This window comes from Lithobates pipiens, unplaced genomic scaffold (assembly GCF_037356315.1).
Source record: "Lithobates pipiens isolate NorthernLeopardFrog02 unplaced genomic scaffold, aLitPip1_a1.2 Scaffold_22, whole genome shotgun sequence".
Lineage (NCBI taxonomy): Eukaryota > Metazoa > Chordata > Amphibia > Anura > Ranidae > Lithobates > Lithobates pipiens.
Window position 1 is genome coordinate 81,037,511 of NW_027507784.1, and position 16,097 is coordinate 81,053,607.

General features: G+C 43.0%; 1 protein-coding gene across 1 annotated transcript in view; it reads right to left on the reverse strand.

Annotated features, from left to right (window-relative positions):
- Window positions 1–16,097, reverse strand: part of SLC4A3 (solute carrier family 4 member 3) — a 73,752-nt gene that overhangs the window by 28,546 nt on the left and 29,109 nt on the right. The window contains exons 8-10 of the mRNA XM_077447782.1: window positions 12,395–12,611; window positions 8,582–8,815; window positions 4,718–4,866 (exon numbers count right to left, since the gene is read on the reverse strand). Of these exons, the coding sequence (XP_077303908.1) occupies window positions 4,718–4,866; window positions 8,582–8,815; window positions 12,395–12,611 (600 nt within the window). The remainder of the gene's footprint in view (window positions 1–4,717; window positions 4,867–8,581; window positions 8,816–12,394; window positions 12,612–16,097) is intronic.

Genomic DNA, 16,097 nt, shown 5'->3' on the forward strand with positions numbered 1-16,097 from the left:
TCAATATACAAATACCATACTGGTGACTAGGGATGAGCCGAACACCTCCCAGTTCGGTTCGCACCAGAACCTTCGAACGGGCCGAAAATTCGTACGAACGTTAGAACCCTATTAAAGTCTATGGGACTCGAACGTTCAAAATCAAAAGTGCTAATTTTAAAGGCTAATATGTAAGATATGCAACAGACAACACCAGCAATAAGGGGTATCTTCAGGTGTATACTGTGCTGGAGGCACACAACACCCACTTTAACTCTTGCAGATGCCTATATTAGAGAACACCAGCAAAAAAAGGGTAGATACAGGTGTATACTGTGCTGTGCTGGAGGCCAGGGCCGCTGATAAGCCAGTAAGACTGGCCCTGTTGTACCGGGCCCAGCCACCAGGGGGGGCCCAGGCAATATAAACAGGGATGAAAGAATGCATAGTAACTAATTAAAAAAAAAAAAACGAAAAAAAAAAAAGTGTAGCCCTCCCCTTCTTCAGCCTCACCTTTAACTGTAAACAATGCTGGAGTGGGGCTGAATGGGGGAGAGCCAGGAGGGAGACACAAGGACATATGACTAGAGCTATACAAGTTCTGCAGGTAACAGGATCTGGAGCACAGTTACATGTAACTGGCCGGCTGCAGTGTCTTCCAGATATCTATGTGATCAGCCAGTGTACAGGTTATCGTTCAGCCTCCCCTCCCTCTTGTCTTGCTGGTTACTTTTTTTTTATCTGCCTAACCTGACCTGCACATTGCCTGATCACACTGATAAGATTCCTGGAAGACTCTGCAGCAGCTTTTAACCATTTCAGCTTATAATCAACTATTTAGCCAGAGCTCTGTGTGTGCTGCACAGATTTTTTGATATTTTAATTATTTTTTGGAGAAGGATTTACTTCTGAATCAGGCTAGAAGCTTCACAGACCCATTAACTGGTTACTGTCCTCAGTAATCCTGACCAGTTCACTGTTTGGAAGAAAATTTGTATTTTGGAAATTGGATGTGAAGCTGTCTTCTGTCACTTGGTTGTACTTTCAAAGAAAAATCACTGACTTTATTTTGCAGAGGTGGTTTAAATAGAGTGGATCAGCCCTGTGATACTATATACTTGTACACTGGGTTCAGCCATAAACGGAGTCTCTGACCATCTCCTGAATCAATCATGTCTGCGATCCCTAACCATCTCCTGTACTATGTATGCAGTCTCTGATCATCTCCTGTACTATGTATGCAGTCTCTGATCATCTCCTGTACTATGTATGCAGTCTCTGATCATCTCCTGTACTATGTATGCAGTCTCTGATCATCTCCTGTACTATGTATGCAGTCTCTGATCATCTCCTGTACTATGTATGCAGTCTCTGATCATCTCCTGTACTATGTATACAGTCTCTGATCATCTCCTGTACTATGTATGCAGTCTCTGATCATCTCCTGTACTATGTATACAGTATCTGATCATCTCCTGTACTATGTATGCAGTCTCTGATCGTCTCCTGTATTATGTCTGCAGTCTCTGATCGTCTCCTGTATTATGTCTGCAGTCTCTGATCATCTCCTGTACTATGTATGCAGTCTCTGATCATCTCCTGTACTATGTATACAGTATCTGATCATCTCCTGTACTATGTATGCAGTCTCTGATCGTCTCCTGTATTATGTCTGCAGTCTCTGATCATCTCCTGTACTATGTATACAGTCTCTGATCATCTCCTGTACTATGTATGCAGTCTCTGATCATCTCCTGTAGTATGTCTGCAGTCTCTGACCATCTCCTGTAGTATGTCTGCAGTCTCTGACCATCTCCTGTACTATGTATGCAGTCTCTGACCATCTCCTGTGGTATGTCTGCAGTCTCTGACCATCTCCTGTGGTATGTATGCAGTCTCTGACCATCTCCTGTAGTATGTCTGCAGTCTCTGATCATCTCCTGTGTTATGTCTGCAGTCTCTGACCATCTCCTGTGGTATGTCTGCAGTCTCTGACCATCTCCTGTAGTATGTCTGCAGTCTCTGACCATCTCCTGTGGTATGTCTGCAGTCTCTGATCATCTCCTGTGTTATGTCTGCAGTCTCTGACCATCTCCTGTGGTATGTCTGCAGTCTCTGACCATCTCCTGTAGTATGTCTGCAGTCTCTGACCATCTCCTGTGGTATGTCTGCAGTCTCTGACCATCTCCTGTAGTATGTCTGCAGTCTCTGATCATCTCCTGTAGTATGTCTGCAGTCTCTGATCATCTCCTGTGTTATGTCTGCAGTCTCTGATCATCTCCTGTGTTATGTCTGCAGTCTCTGACCATCTCCTGTGGTATGTCTGCAGTCTCTGATCATCTCCCGTAGTATGTCTGCAGTCTCTGACCATCTCCCGTAGTATGTCTGCAGTCTCTGACCATCTCCTGTGGAATGTCTGCAGTCCCTGACCATCTCCTGTACTATATCTGCAGTCTCTGACCATCTGGGGAGGGGCGAGGGGTGGGGCTGGAGGAGGGACCAGGGTGGAACTGAAGGGGGCCCCGTCAGGTAGGCTGTACGGGGCCCCATGATTTCTATCAGCGGCCCTGCTGGAGGCACACAACACCCACTAACTCCTGCAGATGCCTGTATTAGAGAACACCAGTAAAAAAGGGTAGATGCAGGTGTATACTGTGCTGGAGGCACACAACACCCACTAACTCCTGCAGATGCCTGTATTAGAGAACACCAGCAAAAAAGGGTAGATACAGGTGTATATTATGCTGGAGGCCCACAACACCCACTAACTCCTGCAGATGCCTATATTAGAGAACACCAGCAAAAAAGGGTAGCTACAGGTGTATACTGTGCTGGAGGCACACAACACCCACTTTAACTCCTGCAGATGCCTGAGAAAAGAACACACTGTCCCTGCCTATCTTGCTCATCCTGCCTGTGGCCAATTATGGCTCTCCTCACTGCCGGCGCTGTGATTGGCCAAGCATGCGGGGTCACAGTGCATGCTTGGCCAATCATGAGCCAGCAATGCACTGCGATGGTGTAGTACATTGTGGGCCGTTCGTGCCACGAATTCCTGCCACGAATTTGGTGCGAACGGTCCACAAAGTTTTGAATTCGCCGAACAGACGAACGGCCGGTGTTCGAGTCGAACACCGAGCTCATCCTTACTGGTGACCCCACAATAGGGGTAAAACTTTTTTGCAAAAGGGAGTTTAACAAGACTCTTGGCCACTCATTAAGATTAGAAGAAAAGAGGTTTAACCTTAAACTAGGTAGAGGGTTCTTTACTGTAAGAGCGGCAAGGATGTGGAATTCCCTTCCACAGGCGGTGGTCTCAGTGGGGGGCATCGATAATTTCAAGAAACTATTAGATAAGCACCTGAACGACCACAACATACAAGGATATACAATGTAATACTGACATATAATCACACACATAGGTTGGACTTGATGTGTCTTTTTTCAACCTCACCTACTATGTAACTATGTATAAATCCTGTGGAATAATATCTAATTTTTCACTGCAACTTTCTATAGAATTAATACCTTGTCACCACAAGAAACATATTAGAAAAATATGTACACAGATAAGCAGATCTAACAAGAACCTTAAACAGCCAGGGTTACCATCCCTAGTCTAGCTTTAGTCTTAACAGATTGTTACCTATAATGCAGCAAGCTAAATATTGAAACCTCTGATATGATAGATACAAAGGTCTGTGTAGGTTCTCACTTATCCAATGCATGGTATACTGGTAGTAGTTGGCCACATTCAACTGGACTTGTTTTATAATGTTGAAGATATTTTGGAGCTTTTCCATGCCACTTCTCCCGTTCTAGTGAGTGTCAGGAAAATACACTGGCATATATATCCAGACAGTTGTATAGACACTTTAATCCAATTACAATGGAATGTGTCAAAGCAGGTGTGGATTGTCCAAGAACAAAATGGGAAATGTGGAAGTTGTGGAGCCACCCTTTGGTATGAAGAAATGACTTAGATAAGCTACAAAATGACTTCAACATTACAGAACTAGTCCAGCTGAATGTGACTAACTATTATTAGCGATATGTACGAAGGAGGGTCCAAATGTTAGATTAATTTAGTCTTTCCTAGTTTCATTTGTAGTTACTACTGTAGCATGTACAATATGTCAGACAAATCCTGTTTGTAGACAATTTGATTTGCTGTCATGGAGAAAGTGGGGTGCTGGTACCTGCTGATGAGTGAAAAACAATCACATTGTACAAAAAGCACTCTGGAATATGTATATTTGCTACACTTTCCAACAAGAGAATATGGTGTCCAAGATAAACCAAGGAATGGAAGAAGCCAGAATAGAAAGCAACTCATGTAGACTTTACCAGAAAGTTCTCCAGGGCTTTATAGACTGACATCTAGCACAATTTACAATTCTTGTCACTTGCTTGACTCTTTAAAATGAGGCCTAAAACCAAGCAACAAAGCAAGGTTTACTGGTTGGGCCACCACTGCCATAGGCTAAAAAAAAAACATAGTTTTCATAAGTGCTTTAGGAAAAAATGTGTTGTCCACAACCTTATTTCAGTTTGATATTGATGATAGGGAGAAGTCTTGAATAAACCTATTTTACTGTCAAGGTCACCAAACTTTTGGACCTTCTCTCATACTCTAGCTCTTCTATCAGTCTGCTTTCCAGAATGATATGGCAAGGCTCCAATCTTGAGATTCTAAAAAAAATAATGGCTTTACTTGAGGAGTATGTTTTATTCACACCTTAAAAAACGCCTCTTCAAACACAAGAAGTGGGCCAGAAAATCCAATGATGAGCAGCGGTTGAGCAGCGAGGAGAGAGAAAAGTACACCCAGCACCGAGGTACAGACTATAAGCTCCGACACCCCCATCAGTCCTTGTGTCTTCTCCCCTAAGAATGACAAGAAAGAATATGTAGTCACCAGCCTTTTCCAGGTAAAAGTCAATTTGGAGAAATAACTACAATGATAAAGATAAACAAGTATTCCCCCTGTGATCTGCTTGTGATGTAAGCAGCTGTGTCTTTCTATACAAACATAGAGCTAAATCCAATCACTCAAAAATTCATAAATGCTTTAACATGTTACAGTTGAAATTCCAGGTACAACAGTAGTTACGTAGTTGAGTTGATCCAGCTTGGAACAATGTAAATAAGTATGTTCCATACCTGTGGGATCCCTCCAGAAGCTGGAAATCACTGTAATAGGCACCACCACTACAGTGATCTTAACTAGTTTCTGGCTCCTGTCCTGAGTAGCTGCCCTGCTGCATTGTAAACACAGGAGATGGTCAGAGACAACAGACATGCTACAGAAGATGGTCAGAGACAACAGACATGCTACAGGAGATGGTCAGAGACAACATACATGATACAGGAGATGGTCAGAGACAACAGACATACTACAGGAGACGGTCAGAGACAACAGACATGCTACAGGAGATGGTCAAAGACAACAGACCCGCTACAGGAGATGGTCAGAGACAACAGACCCGCTACAGGAGATGGTCAGAGACAACAGACATGCTACAGGAGATGGTCAGAGACAACAGACATGCTACAGGAGATGGTCAGAGATAACAGACATGCTACAGAAGATGGTTAGAGATAACAGGCATGCTGCAGGAGATGGTCAAAGACAACAGACTTGATACAGGAGATGGTTAAAGACAACAGATATGATACAGGAGATGGTTAAAGACAACAGATATGATACAGGAGATGGTCAAAGACAACAGACCGACAATGGGAGATGAACAAAAACAACAGACATGCTACAGGAGATAATCAGAGACAACAGACCCGTTATAGGAGATGATCAGATACAGCAGAAATGCTACATTAGATGACCAGAGACTGTAAACTTGCTATATGAGTTGATGGAGTCTTGGCAGAAATTGTAAAACCTAACTGGATGATTTAGTTTGCTAAAGCATTGTGTTATAAATCTAAATTTAAAAATATATATATAAAGTATCCCACAAAAGTGAGTACGCCCCTCACATTTTTGTAAATATTTTATTCTATCTTTTCATGTGACAACACTGAAGAAATGACACTTTGCTACAATGTAAAGTAGTGAGTGTACAGCTTGTATAACAGTGTAAATTTGCTGTCCCCTCAAAATAACTCAACACACAGCCATCAATGTCTAAACCGCTGGCAACAAAAGTGAGTACACCCCTAAGTGAAAATGTCCAAATTGTGCCCAATTAGCCATTTTCCCTCCCCGGTGTTATGTGACTCATTAGTGTTACAAGGTCTTAGGTGTGAATGGGGAGCAGGTGTGTTAAATTTGGTGTTATCGCTCTCACACACTCATACTGGTCACTGGAAGTTCAGCATGACAAATAACTCTCATGCTGCGTACACATAATCGAATTATCCGGCGGACTTGGTCCGGCGGACAAGAGTCCACCGGACAATCCGCCCGTGTGTGGCGGACTTAGAAAGAAGTTTTGACTCAAAATTGTCCACCAGACTGCCGTCTGTGTGCTAGTCTGCCGGACTTTTGAAATTAATGGACTTGCCCACACACGAAGAAAATCCCCCTTCCCCAAAGCACCCTCCCATGTTGAGGGCACGCAGCCTGGTACAGTTCAGGAGGGGGGACCTCTCGCTCGTCCCCACCCCTTTTCCTGACCGGCCGGGCTATGCGCTCGGATAAGGGTCTGCTATGGACTTTGGGGGGGACCCCCACGCCATTTTTTCGGCATAGGGGTTCCCCTTTAAATCCATACCAGGTGACGGGGCTAGCGAGGTGTCAATCTTGCCAATGGAGACGGCGACATTGACTTCCTGCGCTAATTCCGTCTATTCATTTCAAAAGTCCAGTCGTGTGTGGGCAGGTCTGTTCGGGAAAGTCCGGTGGACCTCCGCTGCAAAGTCCCCGCCGGGCTAAGTCCGCCGGATAGTCCAATTGTGTATATGCGGCATTAGAGGATCTGAAAAAAAGAATTGTTGCTCTACATAAAGATGGCCTAGGCTATAAGAAGATTGCCAAGACTCTGAAACTGAGCTGCAGCACGGTGGCCAAGATCATACAGTGGTTTAAAAGCACAGGTTCCACTCAGAACAGGCCTCACCATGGTCGACCAAAGAAGTTGACTGCTGCCTGCATTGCTGCAGAGGTTGAAGGCGTGGGGGCAGGTCAGCCTGTCAGTGCTCAGACCATACACCGCACACTGCATCAAATTGGTCTGCATGGCTGTTGTCTCAGAAGGAAGCCTCTGCTAAAGATGATGCACAAAAAATCCTGCAAACAGTTTGCTGAAGACAAGCATACTAAGGACACGGATTACTGGAACCATGTCCTGTGGTTTCATGATTCCAAGATAAACTTATTTGGTTCAGATGGTGTCAAGTGTGTGTGGCAGCAACCAGGTAAGGAGTACAAAGACAAGTGTGTCTTGCTACAGTAAAGCATGGTGGTGGGAGTGTCATGGTCTGAGGCTGCATGAGTGCTGCCAGCATTGGGGAGCTACAGTTCATTGAGGGAACCATGAATGCCAACATGTACTGTGACATACTGAAGCAGAGCATGTTCCCCTTCCTTCGGAGACTGGGCTGCAGGGCAGTATTCCAACATGATAACGACCCCAAACACACCTCCAAGTCGACCACTGCCTTGCTAAAGAAGCTGGGGGTAAAGGTGATGGACTGACCAAGCTTGTCTCCAGACCTAAACCCTATTGAGCATCTGTGGGGCATCCTCAAACGGAAGGTGGAGGAGCGCAAGGTCTCTAACATCCACCAGCTCCGTGATGTCGTCATGGAGGAGGGGAAGAGGACTCCAGTGGCAACCTGTGAAGCTCTGGTGAACTACATTGCCCAAGAGGGTTAAGGCAGTGCTGGAAAATAATGGTGGCCATTTTCTCTTAGGGGTGTACTCACTTTTGTTGCCAGCGGTTTAGACATTAATGCTTGTGCGTTGAGTTATTTTGATGGGACAACAAATTTACAGTGTTATACAAGCTGTACACTCACTACTTTACATTGTAGAAAAGTGTCATTTCTTCAGTGTTGTCACATGAAAACATACAATAAAATATTTACAAAAATGTGAGGGGTGTACTCACTTTTGTGGGATACTGTATATATATTTTTTCAGCTTTTTTTTTTTTTTTTTAATCCTTTGTTATCTCAGGAAGGCTTTTTGTAGCCACTGTTGCACATGCACTCCAGCAATGGCTGCATGGCATTTCCTAGGATAAGTTTACCATTGGTTGCAACAGTGGGTCATACCTGCATTTTATGTGTTGAAACAACCAATTGTAGCCTTCACCTGAAGCTCATGTGACAGAGCGACAACACAGTTGAAATACAGAGTCAGATTGTTGAAGGGAACTGCAGATCCAAGAAACTTCATGGCAGGAACTTTTTTATTTTTTTTATTGAAAATATAAAAAAAATTACTTTTAAAATACATTACCATATTAAAGCTTTTATGAAATACTGGTGATTGGGTTCACATATACTTTAACAGGACACAGATATTATTTAAAACCGTACAAAGGTTCTAATCCCCCCCCCTCCCCCATAATAAGAACTAGGAAAAATCTAAAAAAAGAAAGTGTGTTTAGATCTCTGTTACGTCTCTTGTAGTTACCTAGAAGACCTCCAAAGGTGATGGCTGGAGACAGAGCGGCAAAGTAGATAAAGAGAGCCGCTGCCAGACATTGGCTATTGAGACCGTCCTTGATGTCGCTCCAGTACTTCACATACCGTCGGCGAATATCATGCACCAAACCGCCAAACAAAAACCCTGAGCGTTCCAGAGGGTCTAATTCACTTTCCTGATCATCATCATCATCCTCTGGCTTCGTTACATCCCTTTCTATGTCTGGAAAAAAGACAACACCTTAAAAAAAGTGTTTGAAAGAACTATGGTCAATGCAATGTCATTTTGGTGTCATGGGTAAGACAGACAGGCCATCTTTCAGAAATCTTGCAAAATTTAACAGTATATTGGAATAGCTGTGCAATATGCGTAATCACAGGAACCCTTTCGAAACACAGCGGAGGATATGTTTGACTGCCGAACTGAACTCCAGGCAACTTAAAAACAGAGAACGCAAACAACCTTAACACATAAGTTTACATACCCTGGCAGAATTTATGGTTTCTTGGCCATTTTTCAGAGAATATGAATGATAATACAAAAACTTTTCTTTCACTCATGGTTATTGTTTGGCAGAAACCATTTATTATCAACCAACTGTGTTTACTTTTTTTAAATTATAATGGCAACAGAAAATACCCAAATGACCCTGATAAAAAGATGATATACCCTGGTGATTTTGGTCTGATAACATGCACACAAGTTGACACAAAGGGATTTGAATGGCTATTAAAGGTAACCATCCTCCACCTGTGATGTATTTGCTTGTAATTAGTGTGTGTGTATAAAAGGTAAATGCGTTTCTGGACTCCTGACAGACCCTTGCATCTTTCATCCAGTGCGGCACTAACGTTTCTGGATTCTGAGTCATGGGGAAAGAAAAAGAATTGTCATAGGATCTGCGGGAAAAGGTGGTTGAACTGTATAAGGAAAGGGGTATAAAAAGATATCCAAGGAATTGAGAATGCCAATCAGCAGTGTTCAAACTCTAATCAACTAATCAAGAAATTAAAAATAAGGGGTTCTGTTGAAACCAAACTACGGTCGGGTAAACCAGCCAAAATTTCAGCCACAACTGCCAGGAAAATTGTTCAGGAAAAACCCACAGTTTTCAGGACTCTCTGAAAACATGTGGTGTGGCCATTTCAAGATGCACAATAAGGAAGCATTTGAAGAAAGATGGGCTGCATGGTTGAGTCGCCAGAAGAAAGCCATTACTACGCAAATGCCACAAAGTATCCCACAATACACCAAACAGCACAGAGACAACCCTTAAATCTTCTGGCACAAAGTCATTTGGAGTGTTGAGACCAAAATTTAGCTTTTTGGCCATAACCATCAACGCTACATTTGGAGAGAGTCAACAAGGCCTATGATGAAAGGTACACCATTCCTACTGTGAAGCCCGGAGGTGGATTTCTGATATTTAGGGGATGCATGAGCTACAAAGGCACAGGAAATTTGGTCAAAATTTATGGCAAGATAAGTGCAGTATGTTATCAAAAAATACTGGAGGAACATTTGCATTCATGAGTTGAGTTGAGAGTCGAGAGGAATCTTAATATAGCGCAGTCTTACCCCGAAGGGTTCCGACGCGCAGAGCAAAGATCCTGGAATGAGAGGGCCCAGGGACCTGAAGCAGCACAGAGCAGCAGAAGGGTAGAAAAAAGAGACTACGCAGGAGACACCTGCGTGAAGAGCCAAGTCTTCAGTAACCTGCGGAAGACCGGAATAGTGGGGGCCTCCTGGAGCTCAACAGGGAGGCTATTCCATAGTATGGCACCCTGGTGGGAGAAGGCCCGACCACCATGCCAGATCTTCTTAGGCACCGAGATGTAGAGGAGATCTCTGCTGGTAGATCTGAGTGATCTGACATATGAAAACGAGAGCAGAGATAGCTTGGGGCCAGGCCTCATTCATCAGCCAGGAAGCTGTGCATGGGACGTACTTGGACATTTGAACATGACAATGATCCAAAACACAAAGCCAAACTGACCTGTCATTGGCTACAGCAAAATAAAGTGAAGGTTCTGGAGTGGCCATCTCAGTCTCCTGAGCTAAATATCATTGAGCCACTCTGAGGAGATCTCAAACGTGCAATTCATGCAAGACAGCCCAAGAATTTACAGGAACTGGAGGCTTTTTGTCAAGAGGAATGGGCAGCTTTACCATCTGAGAAGATAAAGAGCCTCATCCCACAAATACCACAAAAGACTTCAAGCTGTCATTGATGTTAAAGGGGGCAATACACGGTATTAAGAATTGGGGTATGTAAACTTTTGATCAGAGTCATTTGGGTTGTTTCTGTTGTCATTATGATTTAAAAAGAGTAACCATGAGTGAAAGAAAAATTTTTGTATTATCATTCATATTCTCTGAAAAATGGCCAAGAAATCATAAATTCCGCCAGGGTATGTAAACTTATGAGCACAACTGTATGAGAATGGTGTTATCTGCAAAGGGATTTGTAGCTGTGTTCATCTAGTCCTGAGATTTCAAGACAACAGAGCTAAGTTGGTGATGTGGTTTTAATCTGCTGCTGTTAAAGTGTTACTAAACCCACAACAGTGAAACCAGTCATGCACTAAAGCATCCTTGTTATACTCACTGTGGAACCTAAGGGGTTAATCCTCTGCTTTGTGTAAAAAGGGCTGTTTGATCCTGTCTTTTCTGATCCTCCCCTTTTTCCAGTGTCTCCTAATAATTTCCTGATAACACAGAATCTATGGAGTCAGGTTGCACATGCTAAGGTAGGTGTGTATTGCTGTCCTGTCATCCAACCCCTTCCTGATCCGCTGGACGGATGGCAAACGTATAGCCATCTGTCTTTTTTGAGCAGATAATGTCGGATGACAGGCGGGTGTCAGCGGATACATCTCCGCTGACATCCGCCTGTCCATAGAAGTCAATGGGTGGCCCACGCGGATCCGCCTGAAACACGCAAAGGTGTGACAGGAGCCTTACAAACAAGGACAGTACAAATATTCCCCAAATGACCCCTTTTTGGAAAGAAGACATTCCAAGGTATTTAGTAAGAGGCATTGTGAGTTGTTTTAAATTGTTTTGAAAATTTTTCCCACGATTTTTTGCAAAGTTAAACATTTTTATATTTTTCCACAAAATTCTAAATTCAAAAGTCATATTAACAAGTTATTTCTCTTACATGGCATAGGCATGCTTGCAACTACACCCTAAAATACAATCTCCTACTCCTCCCGAGTATGGTAATACCATACGCGTGAGACTTTTACACAACCTGGTCACATAGAGGCCCAACATGCAAGGAGCACCATCAGGTGTTCTAGGAGCATAAATAACACATTTAATTTCTTGACTACCTATCACACTTTTGAAGGCTCTGGAGCACAGGACAAGATTTAGTTTGATTTTTTTTGTCGCACCCGATTTTGGGTGGATTGATGCAAAATTGTTTCCTGCTTTTCTTTTGTTTTCTTTGGTCTATAAGATCTGCTGTTGTTGTTAAACGATGGTAAAAGATTTCATAAATAAAGAATGCAAAATAAAATTCTCCATAATGGAAATAGACAGTCTTACAAACCTGAAAACCTGATAGAAGTTCTAACACATTCCTACTCTATCAAAAGCTAAAATAAAAACATGGCTGGGACGGGGCTTTAATATTTAATAATGGTGAACTTTTTATTGCAAATAAAATATTTCCAGCATACCCTGAAATCTGTATAAAACTGGACACAGGGTGAGTGGCTGCCATGAGCTTTAAAGTGTGAAACCATCCGCAGATTCCCTCCACAATGATTGTATATATCGCTGCATGCTGACCTTTTGCTTTGGGTGTTGTATTCTCCCTCGCGGAACGTCGCTGTTCACGCTCCCTCCTCTTCCTCAGTAAGTCTTTCTGGAAGGTGGCGATGGTGCGCAGCAGATCCTTCCCCTGAACCTCGCATGGAGGGAGCACCATACTACAATCCAGAAACTCATTAATAGAATTCAGGAGGTCTTGACGTTCTGCGGCCATGTATGCAGCTTCATGGAAAACCTGGAAGAGGCAGGGAGAACCTTCATTGTTATGTCAGATTTAATAGTTCATAGACGTTCTTATAATGTTGTTGGGATAAGTTGGATAGAATAGTCACTATTTTCAAAGAATCTTACTCCAAGTGTCTTTAAAAGTGTAATACCTGCAGAATATAAATGTATACTTAAAGCTGGAATACAGGTTCCACTAGCTTGTAGTTTCCAAGCATTTACCCGGCTGCACTTTAAAAACAGTAGGTCACTTACTTGGCCCAGGCGCCATTCAGGCAACACTATGTACTTTCTTAGTGATTTCAAAGTGTTTTCTGATTGGATGAGGTGGACAGATGAAATGGTGATGCCATATTCTGCATGTTATTATAATGCCCCATACACACAAGCATATTTTCCGTCTGAAAAAACTTGGATGGTATTTCAGACGGAGTTCCGCTCAAGCTTGGCTTGCTTACACAAGGTCACACAAAAGTTCTCTGAACTGTCGACTGTCAAGAACGCAGTGATGTACAACACTACAACAAGCCGAGAAAATTAAGTTCAATGCTTCAGAGCATGCGTCAAATTGTTTCTGCGCACGCACAGGAATTTTGCGCATCAGAATTGGTGCAGACGATCGGAATTTCCGCTCTGAACTTTTTCCGACCAAAAAATTGAGAACCTGCTCTCAATCTTTTTCTGGCGGGAATTCCGCCAGCAAAAGTCCGCTGGAGCATACACACGGTCGGATTTTCCGACCAAAAGCTCACATCGGACTTTTGCTTGCGGAATTAAGTCTGTAGAATGCTGACACCTATTCCTGGTTATGAGCCCCTATACCTGTTTACTTATGTGATGTGGTATCTCCCACTGTCCTCCCTTTCTGTATTGGGCTAGTTAGTTGTGTCCTAGCTTGGCCATCCCTGCTTTCCTCAAAGGTTCCCAAAGTTATTGGCTCCATTTTTATTGGAGGAGGGGGCAGCAAGCAAACAAACCACCTGATACCCCTCTTTCCCATTTCGGTCAGTTCGACAGTGAAAACACCCCCTCCCCGTTGGTCGGTCAGTCAAAATACCCCCCCTCGCTCGCGCATCCACCCACCAGCCCTGCACTTACCCCATCTAGGTCGCTGGTAGCTTTTGTGGCTTCCCCTGTTTTCTCTCCTCGGCAGCCAATACAGTTGCATCTCCTCTCGGCCAAATGGGTCTTAAAACTCTCTTCCTGATTGGCCGGGAGGAGAAGCAGGACGATAATAGCGAATAATAATTTGCTATTGTCACACAACTGGGTGGGCTCAGGGCGCAGTGTTCTACAACCTCGAGCCCACCCATTTTTGAAGCCAATTACAGGCATATCCCACTTTATGTACACAATGGGACCAGAGCATGTAGGTAAAATGAAAATATACTTAAAGTATGCCTTTTTTCATTTATTAATGCATGTAAATACAGTAGTTCTATGGTAAATTTTGGTCAGCTTGACATGGAACTTCTCCCGAACTATAAGTTACAGAGACACTAAACTTGGGGACCCAGGACTATGACATACCTAGGCAAGCTGGCCAACCCAAAAATTTGATATGTTGTATGTAATGTTGGGTCCCTTCTCAGTGCTCCCCAAGTTTGGTGTCCCTGTCACTTACTGTTTGGGAGCAGTGCCATGTCAAGCTGACCAAGATTTCCCATAGACACCAATGTGTCCGTACTTGCGAGGCACTTTACGTACACTGACGAGTATGTCCATACTTGCGAGTGTACATAAAGTGAGGGTACATAATGCAGGGTATGCCTGTAGAGCCTCAGGCTCTAATCATGTGCTTAAAAAAAAAACCCTCTGGAAATCCATGCGTCCGACACCCTGCATGTAGGTTAGGGGCCGGTGCATGGATTAGGGGGGCAGCACCCCTGCGCCCCTAATGGAGCGTCCACCACTGGTTAGTACTTTGCAGAGACAGCATTTAAGAAGTGAAAAATCTAGTACAGCTCTGCCTAGAAACCAGTCAGCTTCCGGGTCTTATTGTCAAACCTTAATTGAACAAGCTGAGGTTAGAAGCTGATTGGCTACCGTGCACAGCTGCTCCAGTTTTAGTAAATTATCCCCATTGTCTTTTTACATTTCAAAAGGCGGGAAAAACATCCCCTGTATTGCAATTTACTGACGTAAAAAACTGGGTTGGATTCAACTTCTGTGTCTCATTGAAGAGTTACGCTATGGATGGTGCCAAGTTAGCAAATTACCATATTGACAGATTGGGTCTAAAAAGGTATGTCAACACATAAAGCGGCATTTGAAACCCATTTAGTGTGTGAGTATAAACTTTATTTTACGCTGTTATCCTGTTTTAGGCAAACGGTCTCAAAAAAGGTTGAGAAGCAATGCTCTAGGCCTCGCCATTGAATTTGCTGGTGACAAATAAATAAATGAAGTGATCCTTCAAGCTTTATAAAACCACTTAGGAGCCTCAATGTGAAGAGCCTGCTGTGGTACACCATGACCATATGGTAACCATTACTGAGCTTATTCCCACAGAACTATATCAGTCACCGGAGCCTTATAATTACCTAACAATTACTGGTAGCTCCATTGATTTTCTGGAAAACATATATATTTCCTGCGCTGGTAAAATAACTGTAATTAAACCAATTAAATGAAAGAAAATAAATGCCAGCGTGGAATAATGATCGCATGGCATCATTGTGCTCTTAGGCACCAAGTTAAAGATCTCCCATAATCCTCTAGATAGCTCAGGGCGTGATCCCCCCATTTAGTCACATTCACCTTTTGCCATTGAGTCAGACTGTTAATAATATAAAATTAACTTTATTGTAACAAGTCGGCAGAATCGTTTAATGCGTTCCTTTACACAAGGCAGTAATTTCACTGTTCTCTCTGATAATTTGTAGCTCTCTAAAGGCTCCCTCCGCATTCAGTGAAATAATATTATAGTCAGTGAGAGAGATCATTATATTGATGGGAAGGTATTCTTTCTGATACGGATCATCACAGGGAAGTTATTCAGCTCAGTAGCTACATAATTTCTAGAATATTTTAGAAGAGTAAATGAAAGGTAGGATGGAACTGTAAAAAGAGCTGTTAAAGGGAACTCTATTTTTTTTTTTTACAGATAGGAAAGTGGTCAGATTGTCTCAGCATTGTATGTTAATATATTAAAAACCTTAAAGCAAAATTCTTGCCAAAATAAAAAGATAAAAATCAATAGATGATTAAAAGATAAAATAAAAAAGCAGCTTTTGTTACAATATTTAATTGTAATATGCAGTACTTTTTTTTTCAGCCACAAGATGCCCTCAGTCTGATGGGCAGCATCACTCTACCTTCTGAGCCTAGGCCACCCCGGACAAGCTCCCAGCCTGTGACTGGACAGTGAAAGGAGAAGCAGCACAGTGATGAGCTCATCTCTCTATCATGCTACTTCTTCCCCTAGCATGCTTCTTGTCAGCACATGAAGTCACTTTCTGTCAGGTAAAACACTGTCAGTGAAGAGGAAATTAGG